The sequence below is a fragment of the Nerophis ophidion genome, linkage group LG03, assembly GCF_033978795.1.
Source record: "Nerophis ophidion isolate RoL-2023_Sa linkage group LG03, RoL_Noph_v1.0, whole genome shotgun sequence".
NCBI classification, from domain to species: Eukaryota; Metazoa; Chordata; class Actinopteri; order Syngnathiformes; family Syngnathidae; genus Nerophis; species Nerophis ophidion.
This window is the reverse complement of record NC_084613.1, coordinates 68,113,783-68,133,050: the sequence shown is the minus strand read 5'-3', so window position 1 is coordinate 68,133,050 and position 19,268 is coordinate 68,113,783. Positions and strand designations below refer to the sequence as shown.

General features: G+C 38.4%; 1 protein-coding gene across 7 annotated transcripts in view; it reads left to right on the top strand.

Moving 5' to 3' along the window:
• Positions 1-461: 461 nt before the first annotated feature.
• Positions 462-19,268, top strand: part of snx14 (sorting nexin 14) — an 86,095-nt gene continuing 67,288 nt past the window's right edge. For 6 of the 7 annotated variants that reach the window (XM_061895905.1, XM_061895904.1, XM_061895902.1 and 3 more), the window contains exons 1-13: positions 466-662; positions 727-868; positions 4,555-4,675; positions 11,067-11,140; positions 13,432-13,510; positions 13,593-13,636; positions 13,743-13,830; positions 13,896-13,980; positions 14,055-14,211; positions 14,286-14,361; positions 18,784-18,828; positions 18,900-18,980; positions 19,065-19,179. In XM_061895905.1, coding sequence (XP_061751889.1) covers positions 732-868; positions 4,555-4,675; positions 11,067-11,140; positions 13,432-13,510; positions 13,593-13,636; positions 13,743-13,830; positions 13,896-13,980; positions 14,055-14,211; positions 14,286-14,361; positions 18,784-18,828; positions 18,900-18,980; positions 19,065-19,179 — 1,102 coding nt within the window. In that variant the 5' untranslated portion in view covers positions 466-662; positions 727-731. Of the gene's footprint in view, positions 663-726; positions 869-4,554; positions 4,676-11,066; positions 11,141-13,431; positions 13,511-13,592; positions 13,637-13,742; positions 13,831-13,895; positions 13,981-14,054; positions 14,212-14,285; positions 14,362-18,783; positions 18,829-18,899; positions 18,981-19,064; positions 19,180-19,268 lie in introns of all 7 variants that reach the window. The other variant, XR_009806208.1, reaches the window with a different exon arrangement.

The window sequence follows — 19,268 nt, the reverse complement described above, 5'->3', positions numbered from 1 at the left end:
TGTGTGTCTTATATCATTTGATGACGTCCACATGAGGCAAATGAGACGCATGGAAGCCAAGGTGTTGTTACAGGAGCACCAAACATGGAGGATTTACAGTCAACTCACGAAAATGTCATTCAATATTCCGCCTGCAATTTATTTTGTAACGTATTTAAGGGATGCTATCGGTTAGCCAGATGCGTCTAAAGGTGACTTGCCACCATAATTACTGGCTGGTCGATTTAGTGCAAAATATAATTGCGTATTTCTTAGAAGGCATCACATGTATGTCTGTTATTCTCGCCCATTTCATCAAAATGGCCACACGGCGTCTAACAACAGGAACACCAGTCTTCGGTGCAAAAATGGCGACGAATTAAGGTCCACCCAAAACACTACGTGACACACATTTTTTACTACAATGGCTACAAATACAGGCTGCAGCCTTTTGTGTCGTGTTGCTGCTGAGCGGAAGTGACGTCACCGCAGTCTCAACCTGTGCACGCCCCCTTTAAACAGCCATACCCATTGTAGCAGTTAGCCAAACATTGCTCCGTGCGGATGACGTCCATTTATCCCCTTCCAGCTTTTTTTCCCACATCAGCCTGCGAATAATCTTCTGCGAAATGTGAAGGTAAACCTTAGTGTCTTGAGTACCGACAACCTACTCGGCGTGTGAGGTAAGCCGTGTAATGTTTTCCAATGTTAACTGGAACCAACACATGACCTGCTACGTCATTGCAGCGAAAATGGGCTGCTTGAGGGTTTGCCTGCAGCGTCTAAGACGCAAAGTGAAGCTGGACCTGCTGAGAGATCTTGGTCGACAGTATCCAGTGTTCTGCTTCCTGCTGTTGGCCCTTCTCCTGTTTACAGTGCTGTTAAACAGGTACAGTCACACCTCACTCCCGCTGCAGAATGAATACCCACAATTTAATTTTCAGGCAGCGTGGCACAGATGACAGAGCAACCGACCACAAACTTGGAAGGTCTTTAGATCAGTGTTTTTCCAACCTTTTTTTGAGTCAAGGCACATTTTTTTGCTTTGAAAAAATCTGGAGGCACACAACCAGCATAAATAATTTAAAAACGAAACTCAATTACAGTAAAAAGTCGTCGCAATTGTTGAATATGACTTTAAAGCAGGGGTCACCAAAGCGGTGCCCGCGGGCACCAGGTAGCCCGTAAGGACCGGATGAGTAGCCCGCTGGCCTGTTCCAAAATAACTCAAATAGCAGCACTTACCAGTGAGATCCCTCTATTTTTCAAAATTTTATTTATTTACTAGCAAGCTGGTCTCGCTTTGCTCGACATTTTTAATTCTAAAAATACTCAAATACTATTGAAAATCCAAGAAAATATTTTAAAGACTTGGTCTTCACTTGTTTAAATAAATTCATTTTTTTTTTTACTTTGCTTCTTATAACTTTCAGAAAGACAATTTTAGAGAAAAAAACAACCTTAAAAATGATTTTAGGATTTTTAAACACATATACCTTTTTACCTTTTAAATTCTTTCCTCTTCTTTCCTGAAAATTTAAATCAATGTTCAAGTAAATGTATTTTTTTATTGTAAAGAATAATAAATACATTTTAATTTAATTCTTTTAGCTTCTGTTTTTTCGAGGAAGAATATTTGTGAAATATTTCTTCAAACTTATTATGATTAAAATTCAAAAACATTATTCCGACAAATCTAGACAATCTGTAGAATCAAATTTAAATCTTATTTCAAAGTCTTTTGAATTTCTTTTAAAATTTTTGTTCTGGAAAATCTAGAAGAAATAATGAATTGTCTTTGTTAGAAATATAGCTTGGTCCAATTTGTTATATATTCTAACAAAATGCAGATTGAATTTTAACCTATTTAAAACATGTCATCAAAATTATAAAATGAATCTTATTCAGGAAAAATTACTAATGATTTTCCATAAATTCTTTTTTAAATTTTTTCAAAAAGATTCGATTTAGCTAGTTTTTCCCTTCATTTTTTTCAATAGAATTTTGAATTATAAAGAGTCAAAATTGAAGATGAACTATGTTTCAAAATATATTTTTTTTTTTCGTGTTTTCTCCTCTTTTAAACAGTTCAGTTTAGTGTTTTTTTCATGTTTTATTCTCTACAAAAAACCTGTAAAAGGAAAAAAAATGTACGACGGAATGACAGACAGAAATACCAATTTTTTTATATATATAGATTTATTTTTTAAAGGTAAATTGAGCAAATCGGCTATTTCTGGCAATTTATTTAAGTGTGTATCAAACTGGTAGCCCTTCGCATTAATCAGTACCCAAGAAAGAGCTCTTGGTTTCAAAAAGATTGGTGACCCCTGCTTTAAACCATAACCAACACCATATCCGTAAACCATAACCAATGGTTATGGTCACTATAGCTCCTGTCTCAAAGTAGGTGTAGCTGTCACCATCTGTCACATCACTCCTGACTTATTTGGAGTTTTTTGCTGTTTTCCTGTATGTAGTGTTTTAATTCTTGTCTTGCACTCCTATTTTGGTAGCGTTTTCTCTTTTTTTCGTTATTTTCCTGTAGCAGTTTCATGTCTTCCTTTGAGCGATATTTCCCGCATCTACTTTGTTTTTAGCAATTCAACAATATTTCAGTTGTTTTTATCTTTCTTTGTGGGGACATTTTTGATTGTCATGTCATGTTCAGATGTACTTTGTGGAAGCCGTCTTTGCTCCTCAGTAAGTCTTTGCTGTCGTCCAGCATTCTGTTTTTCTTTACTTTGTAGCCAGTTCAGTTTTAGTTTCGTCCTGCAAAGCCATCCCCAAGCTTCAATGCCTTTTCTTTGGGGCACTCACTTTTTGTTTATTTTTGGTTTAAGCATTAGACACAATTTTACCTGCACTCCGCCTTCCACTGTTTCTGACCTCTACCAAGTAATTAGCACAAGCTGCCAACCACTGATATGAAAGAGTATTACGCGGTTACTCTGCCGAGCCCTAGACAACACCAACACTCAACAACACATAATTTAGAGACTATAATTACTGGTTTGAAAACATTTTCAACCCAAATAGGTGAAATTAGACAATCTCCCACGGCACACCACACTTTATCTCACGTGTGCCGTGGCACAGTGGTTGAAAAACACTGCTTTAGATCATTTCCAGCTTCCTCCACCCCTTGTGTCCTTAGCCAAGACACTTTACCCACTTTCCAACCTTTGTCTCCCACTGGGAGGAAACTGGGTGACACTGGATCAGGGGTGTCAAAACGTACGGCCCGCGGGACAAGTTTACTAAGTATAAAAATGAGCCGAAATGTTTGAATGAAAGAAACTGTTGTTCTAAATGTGTCCACTAGATGTCGCAATAGCAATTATTTGAATCTGTAGATCAGTGGTTCTCAAATGGGGGTAGCGTACCCCTGGGGGTACTTGAAGGTATGCCAAGGGGTACAAGATATATTTTTTAAAATATTCTAAAAATAGCAACAATTCAAAAATCCTTTATTAATATATTTATTGAATAATACTTCAATAATGTAAGTTCATAAACTGTGAAAAGAAATGCAACAATGCAGTATTCCGTGTCGACAGCTAGATTTTTTGTAGACATGATCCATAAATATTGATGTTAAAGATTTTTTTTTCTTGTGAAGAATTAAATTCATGAATCCAGGTGGATCTCTATTACAATCCCCAAAGAGTGCACTTTAAGTTGATGATTACTTCTATCTCAGTTACAATCGGGCGAAAGGCGGGGTACAACCTGGCTGAGATAGGCACCAGCGCCCCCCGCGACCCCAACGGGAATAAGCGGTAGAAAATGAATGGATGGATTACTTCTATGTGTAGAAATCTTTATTTATAATTGAATCACTTGTTTAATTTTCAACAAGTTTTTAGTTTTTTTTTCCAAATAGTTCAAGAAAGACCACTACAAATTAGCAATATTTTGCACTGTTATACAATTTAGTAAATCAGAAACTGATGACATTGTCTTGTATTTTACTTCTTTATCACTTTTTTCAAACAAAAATGCTTTGCTTGAATAAAAAAAATGTTCACAGGGGGTACATTACTGAAAAAAGGTTGAGAACCACTGCTGTAGATAATGCTTCATATGTAAAAAAAAGTAAACCACATGATGTTAGTGCATCAATCGAGGAAAATGAGCAAACTAAATAAATTTGATTTTGATATTTTTTTAATCTTGATTGGAAATAAACACCAATGATTTGACTGATGAAAATTATCACATGATTTATTCAGAAAGTAGAAATAACGACAAATAAAGATAGAATACTATTAACCGCAACATGTAAGTGTAAAAAAAATTATGATTTGTTCATTTTCAGAATGTGCTTGTTCTATTTAAAAAAAAAAGAAAACAATCTGAAGTTGTCTTTATTTTTAAGTTATCGTGCCGTGATTTTCACCAGTCCAGCCCACTAGGGAGTAGATTTTTGTCGATGTAGCCCCCGATCTAAAATGAGTTTGACACCCCTGATGTAGATAAAGGGTTTCACAATGTAAAGCACTATTAGTTTCTAGAGAAAATACTCTTTATAAAAAATATGTAATTCACGTTTACCATTTCGCCCTCCCACAGATACATCCATATCATCATGGTTGTCTGGTCCTTCCTGGCCGGTGTTGTTACTTTTTATTGTTCCCTGGGGCCTGAGTCTTTGCTGCCAAACATCCTAGTCAACATCAAGCCAAAAATAAAGGTACTCACACCTCACATTTCACTACTGCAGTACCATATTTTTCGGAATATAAGGCACACGTTTGTCTTCTTAAAAATCGTCAGTGCACCGTATATCCCAGTGCATTTTATATATTTTTGTTGTGGTAGATGGTGTAATAAGTGTGAGTAGTAGATAAGAGTCACACAAGAGATACGTGTGGACTGCAGATTGACGCTCGTTCAATAAATGACGCTAGCAAGTACCATTAAGCAAGCAAGCAAGACCCAAACTTTTATATTTCATTGAAAATATAAAACATTACAACATGTTTTAGTCCGACTCTGGTAAGCTACAAAGCCACACCGCTTGATGGATTGTCGGAGCATTACAGTACATTACGTAGTCAGACGTACTGTGCTTCAAAATACGGGTATTATTATCATGTGTGTATAAGCACCCCCAATTGGCACCTATTAGGAGACATGATATTTGGCGTTTTATTTCGACCTATTCCAGCAAAATCAACTTTTTTTACCTATTGGTACCTGTTGTTGGATTTGCATAAATCTCGAAAATTTGCGCGCATCCGCCATCGTATTCCGTGGCATAGTCAATAAGCTCTTTCTTTTTTTCTGTCCTCTTGTGGCATTTATTCTCTGCTGTTGTTATTTGTAATATAAAACAGCGCACAGTTCTAACTCACATCTGCCAGTCGACTCGCTATGGAAGCGCTAAAAACTGAAAGAAAAGATGACTGGGAGAAGAAGCTGTCGAAGTGGAGCCACGTAAGTAAGACTGCCCACAAATCGGCGCATCCTGAATAGACAGTCAGAAACCGTCTTGAAAACTAGGAGTGTGGGAAAAAATCGATTCGAATTTGAATCGGGATTCTCAAGTTGTGCGATTCAGAATCGATTTTCTCTTTTTTTTTGTGATTATTATTATTTTTTTATCAGTCCAACAAAACAATACACAGCAATACCATAACAATGCAATCCAATTCCAAAACCAAACCTGACCCAGCAACACTCAGAACTGCAATAAACAGAGCAATTGAGAGGAGACACAAACACGACACAGAACAAACCAAAAGTAGTGAAACAAAAATGAATATTATCAACAACAGTATTAATATTAGTTATAATTTCAGCATAGCAGTGATTAAAAAGTAGTGAAACAAAAATGAATATTATCAACAACAGTATTAATATTAGTTATAATTTCATTATAGCAGTGATTAAAAATCCCTCATTGACATTATTATTAGACATTTATAAAAATTAAAAAAAAGGAACAATAGTGGCTTACACTTGCATCGCATCTCATAAGCTTGACAACACACTGTGTCCAATATTTTCACAAAGATAAAATAAGTCATACTTTTGGTTAGTTTAATAGTTAAAACAAATTTAAATTATTGCAATCAGTTGATAAAACATTGTCCTTTACAATTTTATAAAAGCTTTTTACAAAAATCTACTACTCTGCTTGCATGTCAGCAGACTGGGGTAGATCTTGCTGAAATCCTATGTATTGAATGAATACAGAATCCTTTTAAATCAGGAAAAAATGGTTTTTGAATCGAGAATCGTGTTGAATAGAAAAAAAAAATCGATTTTGAATCGAACCGTGACCCCAAGAATCGATATTGAATGGTATCGTGGGACACCCAAAGATTTGCAGCCCTATTGAAAACGGTCTGTAAAAGCATAATAAATGCAACCTTTTAAACAAAGAACCAACAATACATGGTATGTAAACCACAAGGAAGTGTTTTAAATTTAGAGGAAAAAAAAGATAGTATGATAGATAGTATTGCACTTTATAATTTGGTGCGCCTTTTTATATGAAAATAGACCCGTTCATTGATAGTACACTTTATAATCCGGTGTGCCTTATGGTCCAAAAAATACGGTATATCTTATCAAATGAGGACGATACAATAAGAAAAGGGCCGCTCATCATCTGTGAGGGGCTCAAATTCTTTCAGTGGTCCCCAACCACCGGTCCATCTGTGACTATGGCGACTGGTTCAGGCCTGTAATCTATTTGCGGTAATGAGGTCCCGGAGGTTGGGTGGGCGCGTGAAGTCCGTGACATCCTGTCATTTGTAATATTCAAATATAAAGGCTTTTTAAACGTTATCCATATATTTAAAAAACAAATCTATGTTTTTGTTCTTTATTAGTACACTTGAGTGTTTACAGATAAGAGCTGTCTCTCGGGTAATTGTTATGCTTTAAAGGTTCCATGTGTAATAATAATGTGGCCAGAAATGGTACTGCAATCACAGTCAAAATTCTGTAGTCCCCTCCCACTATCCATGACTGAGGTTGCCAGATACGCAGCCGAATCCGAATCCTGCACCAAGGAACTTCAAATGGCAATCGATGAGTCCTACGTTGTAGGTGTCTCTTGTTTAGGATTCTTACAAGATGGTTTACTAAGTAAATATGCCACGTTTTACTAATGTTGATTAGACGAATGTATTTGTAAAGTTACGCAGCAATATTTTAGTCGGGACTCGGGACAGATTGTTACTTGCTAAAATGTCTAGTTTGACCGCACAAACCACCATCGATCTAATTATATATATATATATTACAATATATATTATATATCGCATCGCCCTACTTTGATGGCAGGCCAAAGCCAACACTAATATTACCGCCACACTTTGTTCAGCATTACTCCATGTTGTATCCAACCTGACGCACTGCATTCTTTTCTATCTACGCACGTCACCATCTTTCAGTGCAGAGTGCAATTCTATCAGCCAACCCAGTTACGCATAAACCACGTTACCCATATATCATATAGCCTACTACCATGTCAATACACAAAGTAGAAAATCATTACATGTAATGCATTATATTGTGCCAAGCAAATACCACCCCATATGTGTTTGATGCACATACAATACCAGAAGCCGCAATTAGCTGTGCTAATGTTAGGTAGCATTTCCTCAGCATAGCTGCGTATTGAGAAGGAAATAGGCACTGACACTACACATATCCAGGTAGGTTTTATTTGTCTAAAATATGTTTTGCCCTGTCAGTTGGATGACATTCCTCCAATATGTCAATGTATCATAGACCAGGCTAGCATGCTAAAAACATTACACTAGGAGCTAAGCACCATCATACTAAGCATTCTTTGAACGAAGATACTAACTTTGTTAGAGAAATTCATAGACTATATTGGACAATACAGTTTACATACAAAATGTCCATTTCCATTTATTACAAGTAATAAGAAAACATAAATGCCTTACTTGTCTATCAAGGAGGAAATTAAGCAAGTTTTCAATCAATCAATCAATGTTTACTTATATAGCCCTAAATCACTAGTGTCTCAAAGGGCTGCACAAACCACCACGACAGCCTTCATTCGTCTCCATCTTTCAAAGGCATCCCTGATACAAATCTTCGTTTTGTTCCTGGCTTTTTTGTGAATAAGTTGAGAATCGTAATGACACCTTTTAGATTTACTGAGGTCTGACATGTTTAGTATCTTTACCAGTGGCAGTAGCTCGACGAAGAGGGCGGTGCGTAACTGGCAACCTGGATGTGACACACTCACAGACTTTCTAATTGGTCAAAAGGTAGAGCGCGGGGCATCGAAATGAAAACAATAAAGGGACCTGGTGGGACTGTAATTCTACTTTTAAAAATGAGCCTATCCCGGCTGATTTACTGTTTTCAGTTATAGAGGTATTCGAAAAGAACATGATTTATTAATGCCTTTTGACATATCAGGGCCATTTAATGATGACATTAAATTATAACATATGGCACCTTTTAAATTAAAAGTAAAAATTTGTGTTAATTGTGTATCTTGTAGTTGAGCTGGGGGAGGGAGGTACAGTTCAGCGCCCACTACAGCCTTTTAGGTTCCTATTATGCAAAACCGACTTTTCTTTGATACCTTCTGTTTTGTATATGGGATCTGCAGAAGTCCCAAAATGTTGAAATCAAGCTAATGGAGGTGTTTGGAATTTGCCCCATTTGTGCTGTATATTTCCCTTTTTTACGTGCTTGCCTAACTATTTTATTGAATGTTCTTCGGTCAAATTCAGTTAACGCTACTTTTTCTGGAACATGCTTGTGCTGTGTACCATTGGAAAAAATTAAAAGTAAATATCATGAAAAACAATTATTTTTTTTAGTCCTCCCACGAAGCGCTCAAGACCCCTTTAGCCCTAGGAGAAAAAAATCCTGTTTTTTCCCTGCTATATGTAAAATCAAGGCGCCATCCAGAAGTATCAAAACAATTGGTGATAGATAGATAGATATAAAGAAGCCAAAGAAATCCAAGGCTATGCCAACCCGACACGAATTGAGAAACTTCGTCAAGCTGTCCATACCATTTTAGGACTGACATATTCATTCTTGCGTCCTCAAAGCTCTGCTGAAGGTCATGTAATCCTGAAGGACAAAGACGCTATTCTTGCCTCATGGAAAGAGCACTTCGAAGACCTCCTGAACCGGCCTTCCCAAGCCTCAAAATACTTTGTTTGTGAGATTCCTCAACATCTAATAAATAGATGTATGAGTCTCCCACCCTCTCCTGAAGAGATTCTGGAAGCGAGTAAACGGATGAAGCTTGATAGGGCCTCAGGCCCTGATAACATACAAGTTGAGCTTATTCAACACGGTGGGGATTGTCTCCTTTTCCTGTCAATGTGGGAATCCAAGCATGTCCTCCAAGATCTATGATATGCAACCATCGTGACCATTTTCAAGAAGGGCGACCACTCTGCCTACGGAAATTACCGTAGCATCTCCCTGTTCACTAGGAATAGTTTTTGCCGGATTTTGCCATAAGCGCCTCCTTAACCTCAGTGAATTAGTTCTCTCAGAGTCTCGGTATGGTTGTCGACCTGGCCGTAAAACTACAGACATGATTTTTTGTGCTCGGCAGCTGCTCAAAAAAGCTAGAGAACAGCACCCCATGACGAGGTTTTTCTTTGGGCTGTATAAGGTCTTTGATTCCGTCCCCTGTGCTGTCCTCTGGGGAGTGCTTGAGAAGTTTGGTTGCTCCTTATACTTTGTCTAACTAGTGCGGGGTCCGCATGATGACATGAGGGGCTCTGTTGTCCACAGTGCTTATGTTTCACCTTCATTCCCCATTGCCACCGGAGTTAAACAAGGATGTGTGCTTGCGCTGACACTCTTCTCGCTATACTTTGCAGTTGTTGTGTTGTGTGTCAAAACACAACACAACAAAACTCTCATCTCTGAGTGCGTATCAGGTAACTGATGGATGGTTCTCAATTTAACCTGTGGAGTCTGAAGGACCGATCAAAGACAACTTAGGTGTAATATCTCTGAACTCCAGTATGCTGATGACAGCTGTGCCCCTGCCTCCTCCCCTGCTGAACTACAGGAGACTACTGATGCTTTTGTAGAGGCATGTGAGAGTGCAAGACTGGAGGTCAATGTTGGAAGGACAAAAATCCTGGTGCAATCCCACCCTGTGCACCCATCCATGGCAACTTGCTAGAGCAGGTTCTCAGATTTTGCTACCTCGGGTGTATGATAAACAACACCAGTTGACCTAGCAAGAATGTCAATAACAGGATTAGCTCTGTTCATCCAGCCTTCGGCAAACTCTGTCACCATGTCTTCTCGCAACACGGCTTGTCCGCGCAAACCAGGTTCCTTGTCTACAGGGCTGTTGTGATTCCAACCCTTCTACATGGGTCAGAGAGCTGGACCCTCTATCGGGAAAACATCAGGACCCTGGAGAGGTTTACCAGCGAAAGTTGCGGGCAATCCTCGAAGTTGCCTGGGAAGATCACATCACCAACAGTTATGTTCTAACTTGTATCGGCTTTCCAGGAGTTGAAGTGATCATCGCCAAGAATTGGCTCCGCTTCCTTGGTCATTTATGCTGTAAGAAAGACTGATACCTCTCCAAACAGACCATGTTTGGTGAACCGGTCCATCGTTATAGGCTGCCAGAGGGACCCAAAAGACTGTTTAAAGACCAGTTTAAATAACTAGTAAAAAAACGCAGGATGGCACAACCGCCATTGGTGTTTGGAAACTTGAGACAGAGCGAACAAAGGTAGCAGAGGAGAAGCGCTAACTCAGACATCGTCTTTTTGTGCCCCGTCCACCTCCAACACTTCCACACACACCTTGTACTCCACGGTCACCAGCAGACACACAGACTGAGAGTCCAGCTAGCTCAGTTATTCAAGAAGGAGAAGAAATGAACGATAGAAAACGTATCCCTGTTTTCTAGGCTGCCGTGATGATGAATTGATTTTTGGGTGTTTTATTATCCAGTATATGGTGTTAATTCCTTCGTGAGTGTGACAACTGTTACTGTTAGGTAAATTCTGCATTTTAACCACAATAAATGTGTTTACCAGATATAAAACCGAAGAGAAACACAATTTTCTGTGATTGTTTGTGTGCAGTCCTACCAGCAGGAGTTGTTTCCACTGGGCAGCAGCTGTGCCGTTTGTGGGAAGATCAGGTGCAAAAGGCACAGGTGAGTTTGCCTGACGTCGTGGTGGTTGATATACACTGCGAGACTGTACTCTACTGTACTGTTCATGTACTAAACAGCACGTTAATAACCATCAGGGCCAGCCTCTGGCATAGACATCTATGTGGTTGTTTAGAGCCACAACCAGTCACTGCGACACGTTATTATGGCCGCCTGTCACTTTAGTACTAGTTATTATGCCAGCGTCTCGTTCGTTATCGAAATTAACCAGACAAATCGCTCCACCAACTAAGAACGGCCATGCACCACCATCCACAGAATCGAGAAAGAGCCATCAATTTGTCAATCCTTTCCGTGTCCGGCCCAGGTAAGGTTCCCCATGTTGAGTCAAATTAAGTATCATCTTCGTGGTTGTCTGCAGGCATTTGCTTGTTTTACTTTGGACTGAAGTACCTCATGATACAATTATGCTTTGTTTCTGAATTTTTTTTGGTCAGTGGTGAGTCAACATGTCCTTTGTAAATGTTTTAGTTCGGTTTAGCAGCATCGCGGCTGCATTTAAAATCCCATTGAGATTACTGCTAATTTAGCACTGCTTTGAACGCCGACATAGTGACAGATTTACGACTGTCTTATTTAAGTTTATATTAAAGCCAATTTTTTTCCCCCAAAGATAACATTTCTGAAGAACATTTTATTTTATTTAAATATTTTTAATAGTTTTTGCATATTTATTGTGTTTTTTTTTACTTTGTCTATAAATGCCTAAGTGAGATAGCAATTTTAAATTGGCTTCATTGCGGTAGGAGATATCAAACACTCTTCTTTTCCCCATGGACCTGTCAATTTTTTTTTTTCACTTTTTCATATAAACTTTACTTTGGATATTACCTGGAATATAAACAAATGACTATTGATCCTGTTTTAGTTCAATTTAGCAGCATCGCGGCTGCATTCAAAAGCCCATTGAGATTACTGCTAATTTAGCACTGCTTTGAACGCCGACATAGTGACAGATTTACGACCGTATTTCTAAAACGACCGTACTATTTATGTTTATTAAAGCCAATTTTTTCCCCCAAAGATAACATTTCTGAAGAACATTTTATTCTATTTAAATGTTTTTAATAGTTTTTGCATATTTACTGTGTTTTTTTTACTTTGTCTATTAATGCCTAAGTGACATAGCAATTTTGAATTGGCTTCATTGCAGTAGGAGATATCAAACACTCTTCTTTTCCCATGGACCTCCATCCATCCATCAATTTTTTTTTTTCACTTTTTAAACTTTACTTTGGATATTACCTGGAATATAAACAAATGACTATTGATCCTGTTTGATTGAACTGAATTGTAGTTGTCAATGTAGTACAAACAAATTTTTAGATAACTTCCATCCATCCATCCATTTTCTACCGCTTATTCCCTTTCGGGGTCGCGGGGGGCGCTGGCGCCTATCTCAGCTACAATCGGGCGGAAGGCGGGGTACACCCTGGACAAGTCGCCACCTCATCGCAGGGCCAACACAGATATACAAATTATCATGGTGCCCTTCAGGTGTTTGCCTTTTCTAGTTTGATGGACAGAATTGCCTCATCGTGGATGGAAGAATAAAATTATACTTTGTTTCTGCTAAACTTTTATTCAGTGGCTGGTGAGTCAACATGTCTTTTCTAATAGTTTTAGTTGGGTTTAGCAGCTTTAGGCCACCTCCATTCAAAAGTCCATAGAGATAACCACTAATTTAGCATCATAGCTTGTAAAATAATACTGCATTATGTCTGAATATCTAATTACATTTTTTTTTTTTTTTTTAGTGGTTGGGTCGTTCATGCACATTCTCTGACTCCCATAGCCAAACCTACTACTGGTCCCCAAGAGTAATACAGTAAAACCACTGTTCATCGCTGTTTTATTGGTTCCAAATCTTTATTTTTCATTCTGAATTGAATATTTTTATAGAAATAGCCCAAAAATCCTGTTTACGAATTTCTAAATGTGGGTTTTAACATTAAAAAAAAGCCCTTCAGATATGAAATACCACCTACATAGTCTTTACATGCCGCAAACTTTAAAGCGCAACTTGGCGAGGAATGGCTATTACAGCACTCGCTAGGCTGCTGTAAGCCCTAGCCAAGTGTTACATGAATAATATTGAAGACCAGAATTTTGTGTCACAAAAAGCCTAGTGCCCGCCCTGATAACCATTATGGTACTTTACCCTTGCTAGTAGAAATTAAAGTACTAAACAATAATATTAAATTCCTTTTTATCATAAGTGATGTTCTACTGCCTTCTAGTGGTAGGATTTTAATAATATTGTTTTATGACAGACCTACCCTGTTACTGGAAAACTACCAACCATGGCTTGATCTCAAAGTTTCCTCTAAGGTGGATGCTTCTCTTTCAGAGGTAAAGTAATATAAAATAATACATTGTATTGGCTTCAAATAAATAAATTGTCAGAATAACTTGCTGTTTTTTTCTTCCTCAGATTCTGGAACTTGTCCTGGAAAACTTTGTGTATCCTTGGTATAGGTAAATGTTTTGTTTCATCATGATCATTTTTGATGCAGTGCACTGACATACTGCAAAATGTATATTAAAATGTGTAATGATGCGGCTTTCTTTTTGTTTTTAAAAGGGATGTGACGGATGATGAGGCGTTTGTGGATGAACTAAGGGCCACTTTACGTTTTTTCGCCGCCGTGTTGGTCCGTCGAATCCAGAAGGTGATGATCATAAACTACACAAAGAAAGCCGGAATACAGGAGTGTAATTTGTTGTTATTTCCCAGGTTGATGTCGCGTCTCTCATCACACGGAAGCTCCTCAAAGTCTCCATGAAGCACATTGAGTTAATTGCTAAGGCAAGGCAGAGAGGTACTGTTGATGCAATCATGTTACTTGTCAGTCCATTGTAAAAATGGCCAACCCAATTATGCTGTCGTCTGTAGTAAAGAACACGGAGCATCTTCAACAAGCGGTCTTGGAGGAGTACGGGCCGGACCTTCATGTAGCCCTGCGTAGTCGCCGAGATGAGCTTCTTTACCTCAGGAAGTTGACTGAGATGCTCTTTCCTTACATTCTGCCACCTAAAGCCACGGACTGTAGGTACGTCTCTGTGTTAAGACAAGTTAAAAAAACAAAAACAAGAAACACGTTAATTTCATATTTCTAATCATTAGATCCCTAACTTTGCTTATAAGAGAAGTATTGGCTGGTTCTGTCTTCCTTCCTTCGATGGACTTCCTGGCTGATCCTGTGAGTGAAGTCTGACGTATTCCTCCACTCAAAACTGTATGAAAACTTCCAGAATCCCACACATCGTAAATGTTCCAATTAAGGCATCTACTCCATTAGCCGAGTCTCCTCTAGTGCCAAAAACACTAGCTCTCCTGTCCAAAGGCAAAACCCAGTAACTCAATTTTGGTCAAAACTGAGCTGATAATAATTTTGGAGTTCTAGGTGATATGCTTTACATTAGTGTATGCGATATTGTAATTTGTTCCGTAAGTAAGCTGTTACGCGCATGACAGGACCGAGCAACTACCACTTAACCGTGCAGATACAACAGAAAAACCTAGTATCTCAAGGGACCAATCGGAGCTTCTTTGTCAGTCGCCTTATTGTCTTTAATGAGACATTTGCACGAATGGGGGCCGGCGGTCAACCTGATTATGTGATATTATGGCACGAGGGGATATTTGGAAGATTGGCCCAGGACGTTGCAAGCACCTTCATTAAATGTATTGTTCTTGATTCTTCCCCTTGCATACTCTTTTGGCAGATAACTGTGGAGGTTAAAAATAAAAACTGGACGCTGTACACGGCTCTTGCCCAATGTGCAATCGCAGAATGGGGCCCACCCGAGATTGTGATAAAATATCTGGAGAAAGGGCACACATTCATGAGAGCAGATTCAATCCATGGCTCAATCGGCAAGAAAATGAAAGCTCAAGAAAACATCGATTCGTTTGATGACTTTGTAGATCTTTGTAAGACAGCATCAACATAGATTGGTTTTCCTTTGTTTTTCTCAAAATCAGCTAGAAGTGAGTTACTAGGTTTTGCCTTTGGACGGGAGAGCTGCTGGTCAAATAAACATTGATAAAAATGTAATCTGTACCATTCCGCAAAGCAACTTTGTTACAGCAACCGATAAAACAATGGAAAAAAAACCACTCCAGCCAATGATATGATGCAAGTCACTTGTGTTTATTTACGCAGCCAATACATGTCATTAACAGTGTACATCTAGCACATGTTGACCTGTTTTGCAAGCTCATGTTGTGGTGGACTTAAAGGACAACTGCATTTTTTTGGATTTTTTCCCATCATTCACAAGCCATATGTGAGACAAGAACACATATGTCTCCCTTTTTTATGCGTTCTAACTCGTAAATAATAAAGATAATTAGGGATGCACCGAATAATCGGTAACCGAATATATTCGGCCGAATATGGCAAAAAAAAGCCACATTCGGCCTTCGGTGGAATGAGTTAAATACAAGGCCGAATAGTGGCGTGTGACGCAATGACGCAATTTTTTGACGCGGTGACACAATCAACCAACGTGCGGTGATGTTGTAACCCGGCGCCTTCGGAAAAATGTCAGCAGTGTGGAGATATTTTAAAGTGTCGGAAAGTGACAAAAGTATTGCAGTTTGCAACGAACGTTCAGCCAAACTGTCTCGAGGAGGTGCCTCGTGGCCGACGTCTTTGAGAGGGCGAAAAAGTTTGTGACTGACAGTGCCAAAGCAAACGGAATTACAAAGAAAGTAATGGATTTTATGGCTTTGGATGATCAACCGTTTAGTGTTGTGGAGGACATTGGCTTTCGGAGACTCATGGAGCACATTGAGCTCCGTTACACGATACCGAGCAGACGGTATTTCTCTGATGTGTGCTCTTTACATTGTGTGTGTGCTGTTACATTATTAGCCTGTTGTGTAGGCTACCTATATAAGTGTATGACGTTACAAGCACACACTTAATTGAGATTTACTTGAGCCTTCTGTTTACATTATTAGTCCATCTACTGTGGCTAAGCAGACTTTTGCCAAATGGACAATAATTCATTTGTTGTGGGTTTATCCACTTTAATGCACTGTATTTTTTTTGGAATGCATGTTTTGTTTTAAGGCCTAATATAAATTAAAAACTTTGTGCTTTTTTTGAAAAGCAAAGGCTACGGGAATATTAAAAAAATTTCAATATTCAATAAAAATTTACTTTATTCAAAAAACATGTCTAAAAATGTATTCTAGGCTATTTATGCAATATAAAAAAAATTGTGAAAAACTGCATTCATTATTCGGTATTCAGTATTCGGCCTTCGGCCAAGCGTTTATATTTTATTCGGCTTCGGCCACAAATTTTCATTTCGGTGCATCCCTAAAGATAATAATAATGGATTCAAATTCCTATATCGCTTTACTAGACACTCAGTGTGACACAGAGAAGTGAGAACCCATTATTCATTCATTCCCCATTCACACGGTTATGGTGGTAAGCTACATTTGTAACCACATTAGTAGCACTCAGAAAACCCAATGTTTTATAAACATGCTTTAAGTATATAGGTAATGTAGTAACAGGCATATTCATTATAACATGTAATATTTATGTATTGTGGTCGTTTTAAACATTACGGCAGCACATTAACACAATGTTCGCATTTATAACTACTACTAATCATGGCAGACTTAATGAGAGCCAACGACGACGACGACTTTGGGACAAATGATGATCCAGAACTTCACATTTTCGAGCCTGAATATTAGAAGGGTGAGCTTCAGGTTTTAGAAGCTGCTTGATAAGCAGTAAGGATCGACCAGTTATCTGCACCTATATTTGATATTTTAATGTATATCGTTATCAACCTTTTTATTTATCGGTATCTGCCTTTTTAATAAAAAAAATGTTACAACTACAACATCAGCAGTAAATTACATGGTACAAGTATTTTGTATTTCAAAAAAACATAGTTTGTGAAATAGATATTATTAACCACTGGTCAAGTGCCATGAGGTTTGCCCTATATGAGAGAAATTCCCTTTTTGTAATTCTCCCAAAGTATGTATGTGTGTAAATATCCATCCATCCATTTTCTACCGCTTGTCCCTTTCGGGGTTGAGGGGGGTGCTGGAGCCTATCTCAGCTGCATTTGGGTGGTAGGAGGGGTGAAGAAGTGTTGTTAAAAGGAAAGGCCATGTAACACAGTGGTAAAAATGCCCCTGTGCCAACTTTTTTGCAATGTGTTGCTGCCATTAAATTCTAAGTTAATGATTATATTTCCCCCCCAAAAAAGTCTCAACTATAAGCTACGCAAATGAGCTCTGAATTGTTTTTAATAAAATGATAGCATTTTTGCAGGATTCTTATTGAGGTAACCTTATAATGTAATAAATCCATAAACCGTTATAAAATTGATTAGATGGCGAGTTACTGTGATGTAGAGTTCTTACCTTTTTTTTAACCAATTTTCTCAGGCCATTCCCATATTTTGAAATGCAAATATTGGTGCCTCTCTGAACTGAAGCATTAGACACATGAAATATTTTTTGTGAAATCCCAAAGATCTTTTTTGGTGCTAAATTAACCAAAACATTTGCTGGCAAGTAGAGCCCAGTAGCATTAAACATATCGCTACTGGGGTCTGACGCTTTCTAAAAAAAACGTTTACTAGTCATGTTTAGCTAACCTTTACTGCAAATTAATTTGGCTCCGAGTATCAGTTATCGGCCTTCTTGACTATTATCGGCATTGGCCCTGAAAAAACATATCAGTGGATCTCTTGACAAGCAGACACATTAATAGTGAAAAGCATCATGTAGCATTATGGCTAAGTGCTAAACAAAAATACTAAGTACAAACAATCACTTACTGTACAATTTCTGCTCTCAATGGGATGCCCACTAATTGAGTGTTAATATGTTTCAACACAGACATCTGAGCTTAGAAGAAGTTTTTTCTTTCTCGCGATGCCGCCGGGTCTAAATTGAATTTCCAAGTTGACCAACTTCTGGGTTTATGGCAAAAAACCTATGCAGATGAGAAGCATGATTTATAATCTCGACTTAACTTTCACCAAATCAGTGGTGATGCAGCAGCTCTCGGGCACAATAGTTCTTCGGCCTTTGCTCTTATGATAAAATGTCACTAATACTTGGTTAATATGCAAGTCACAACATTGGATGCTATTTTCTAGGGCTGTATGGGCACAATAGATGACTCCTAGTAGCCATTGTACATTGTTAGCCGTATAACACAAGTCGAATATGACAAATTGGAATGCATTGAAAAACCTGGGTTCTTGTCTAACTTAGGGCTTGTGAGTTATAGGCAAAATTCCCAAAAAGTGCAGTTTCACTTTAAAGGGGTCCTATGATGAGTTTAATATGAATTAAATTTTCCATGCATTTTGGGAATGAGCTTGCCTTTCGTGCAATTTTGGATGCCTCTGTTCGCAGGGTTTTGCAGTCTGGCTATGTTGTGACATCACAGCAAGGTGGAAACTCTTATCCAAACCAGCCGATGTTTGAATTTAAAAGAAATAACCGCTTCTCTCTAATTATCGCCCGTTTCCATCTAACGTCTTTTGGTTTTAAACACCTAAACTAGATTGTTTACAGTATTTGACATTACTTTTGTGACATTTCTGCCCACTGCTTTGTATTTCAGGACACAGTGAATTATTTGGTTTTGCTCTTCATTGACAACTCTCCAGTAAGTTGTAGATTTAAATGCATTACGTTTATGATGTACTGTACAAAGTTGTAATGTGTCATACCCTAAAGCCCGAAGAAGCCACGGAGCCAACGTCAGTGCTGGTGCCTTTTCTGCAAAAGTACTCTGATCCTCGCAGCAGAAAGCCTTCAGTAAGTATCATGACAAAGACAATGCAATAATGTACAATTTAACAGATTTAAACTCTTATTTTCTCTACTCGTCTCTTTTTTCAGGTTCTAAAGCTGGAGTTAAAAGAAATCCGGGAGCAGCAAGACTTACTCTTCCGTTTCATGAACTTTTTGAAGCAAGAAGGAGCCGTCCACGTGCTCCAGTTCTGCCTTGCAGTGGGTAAGGGTGTCCTAATCCTGTAAACCAGAAGTCTTCTAATTGGGGGTCCATGGAGGTACTGCCGGGAGGCTGTGAAATATTTTGTAGAT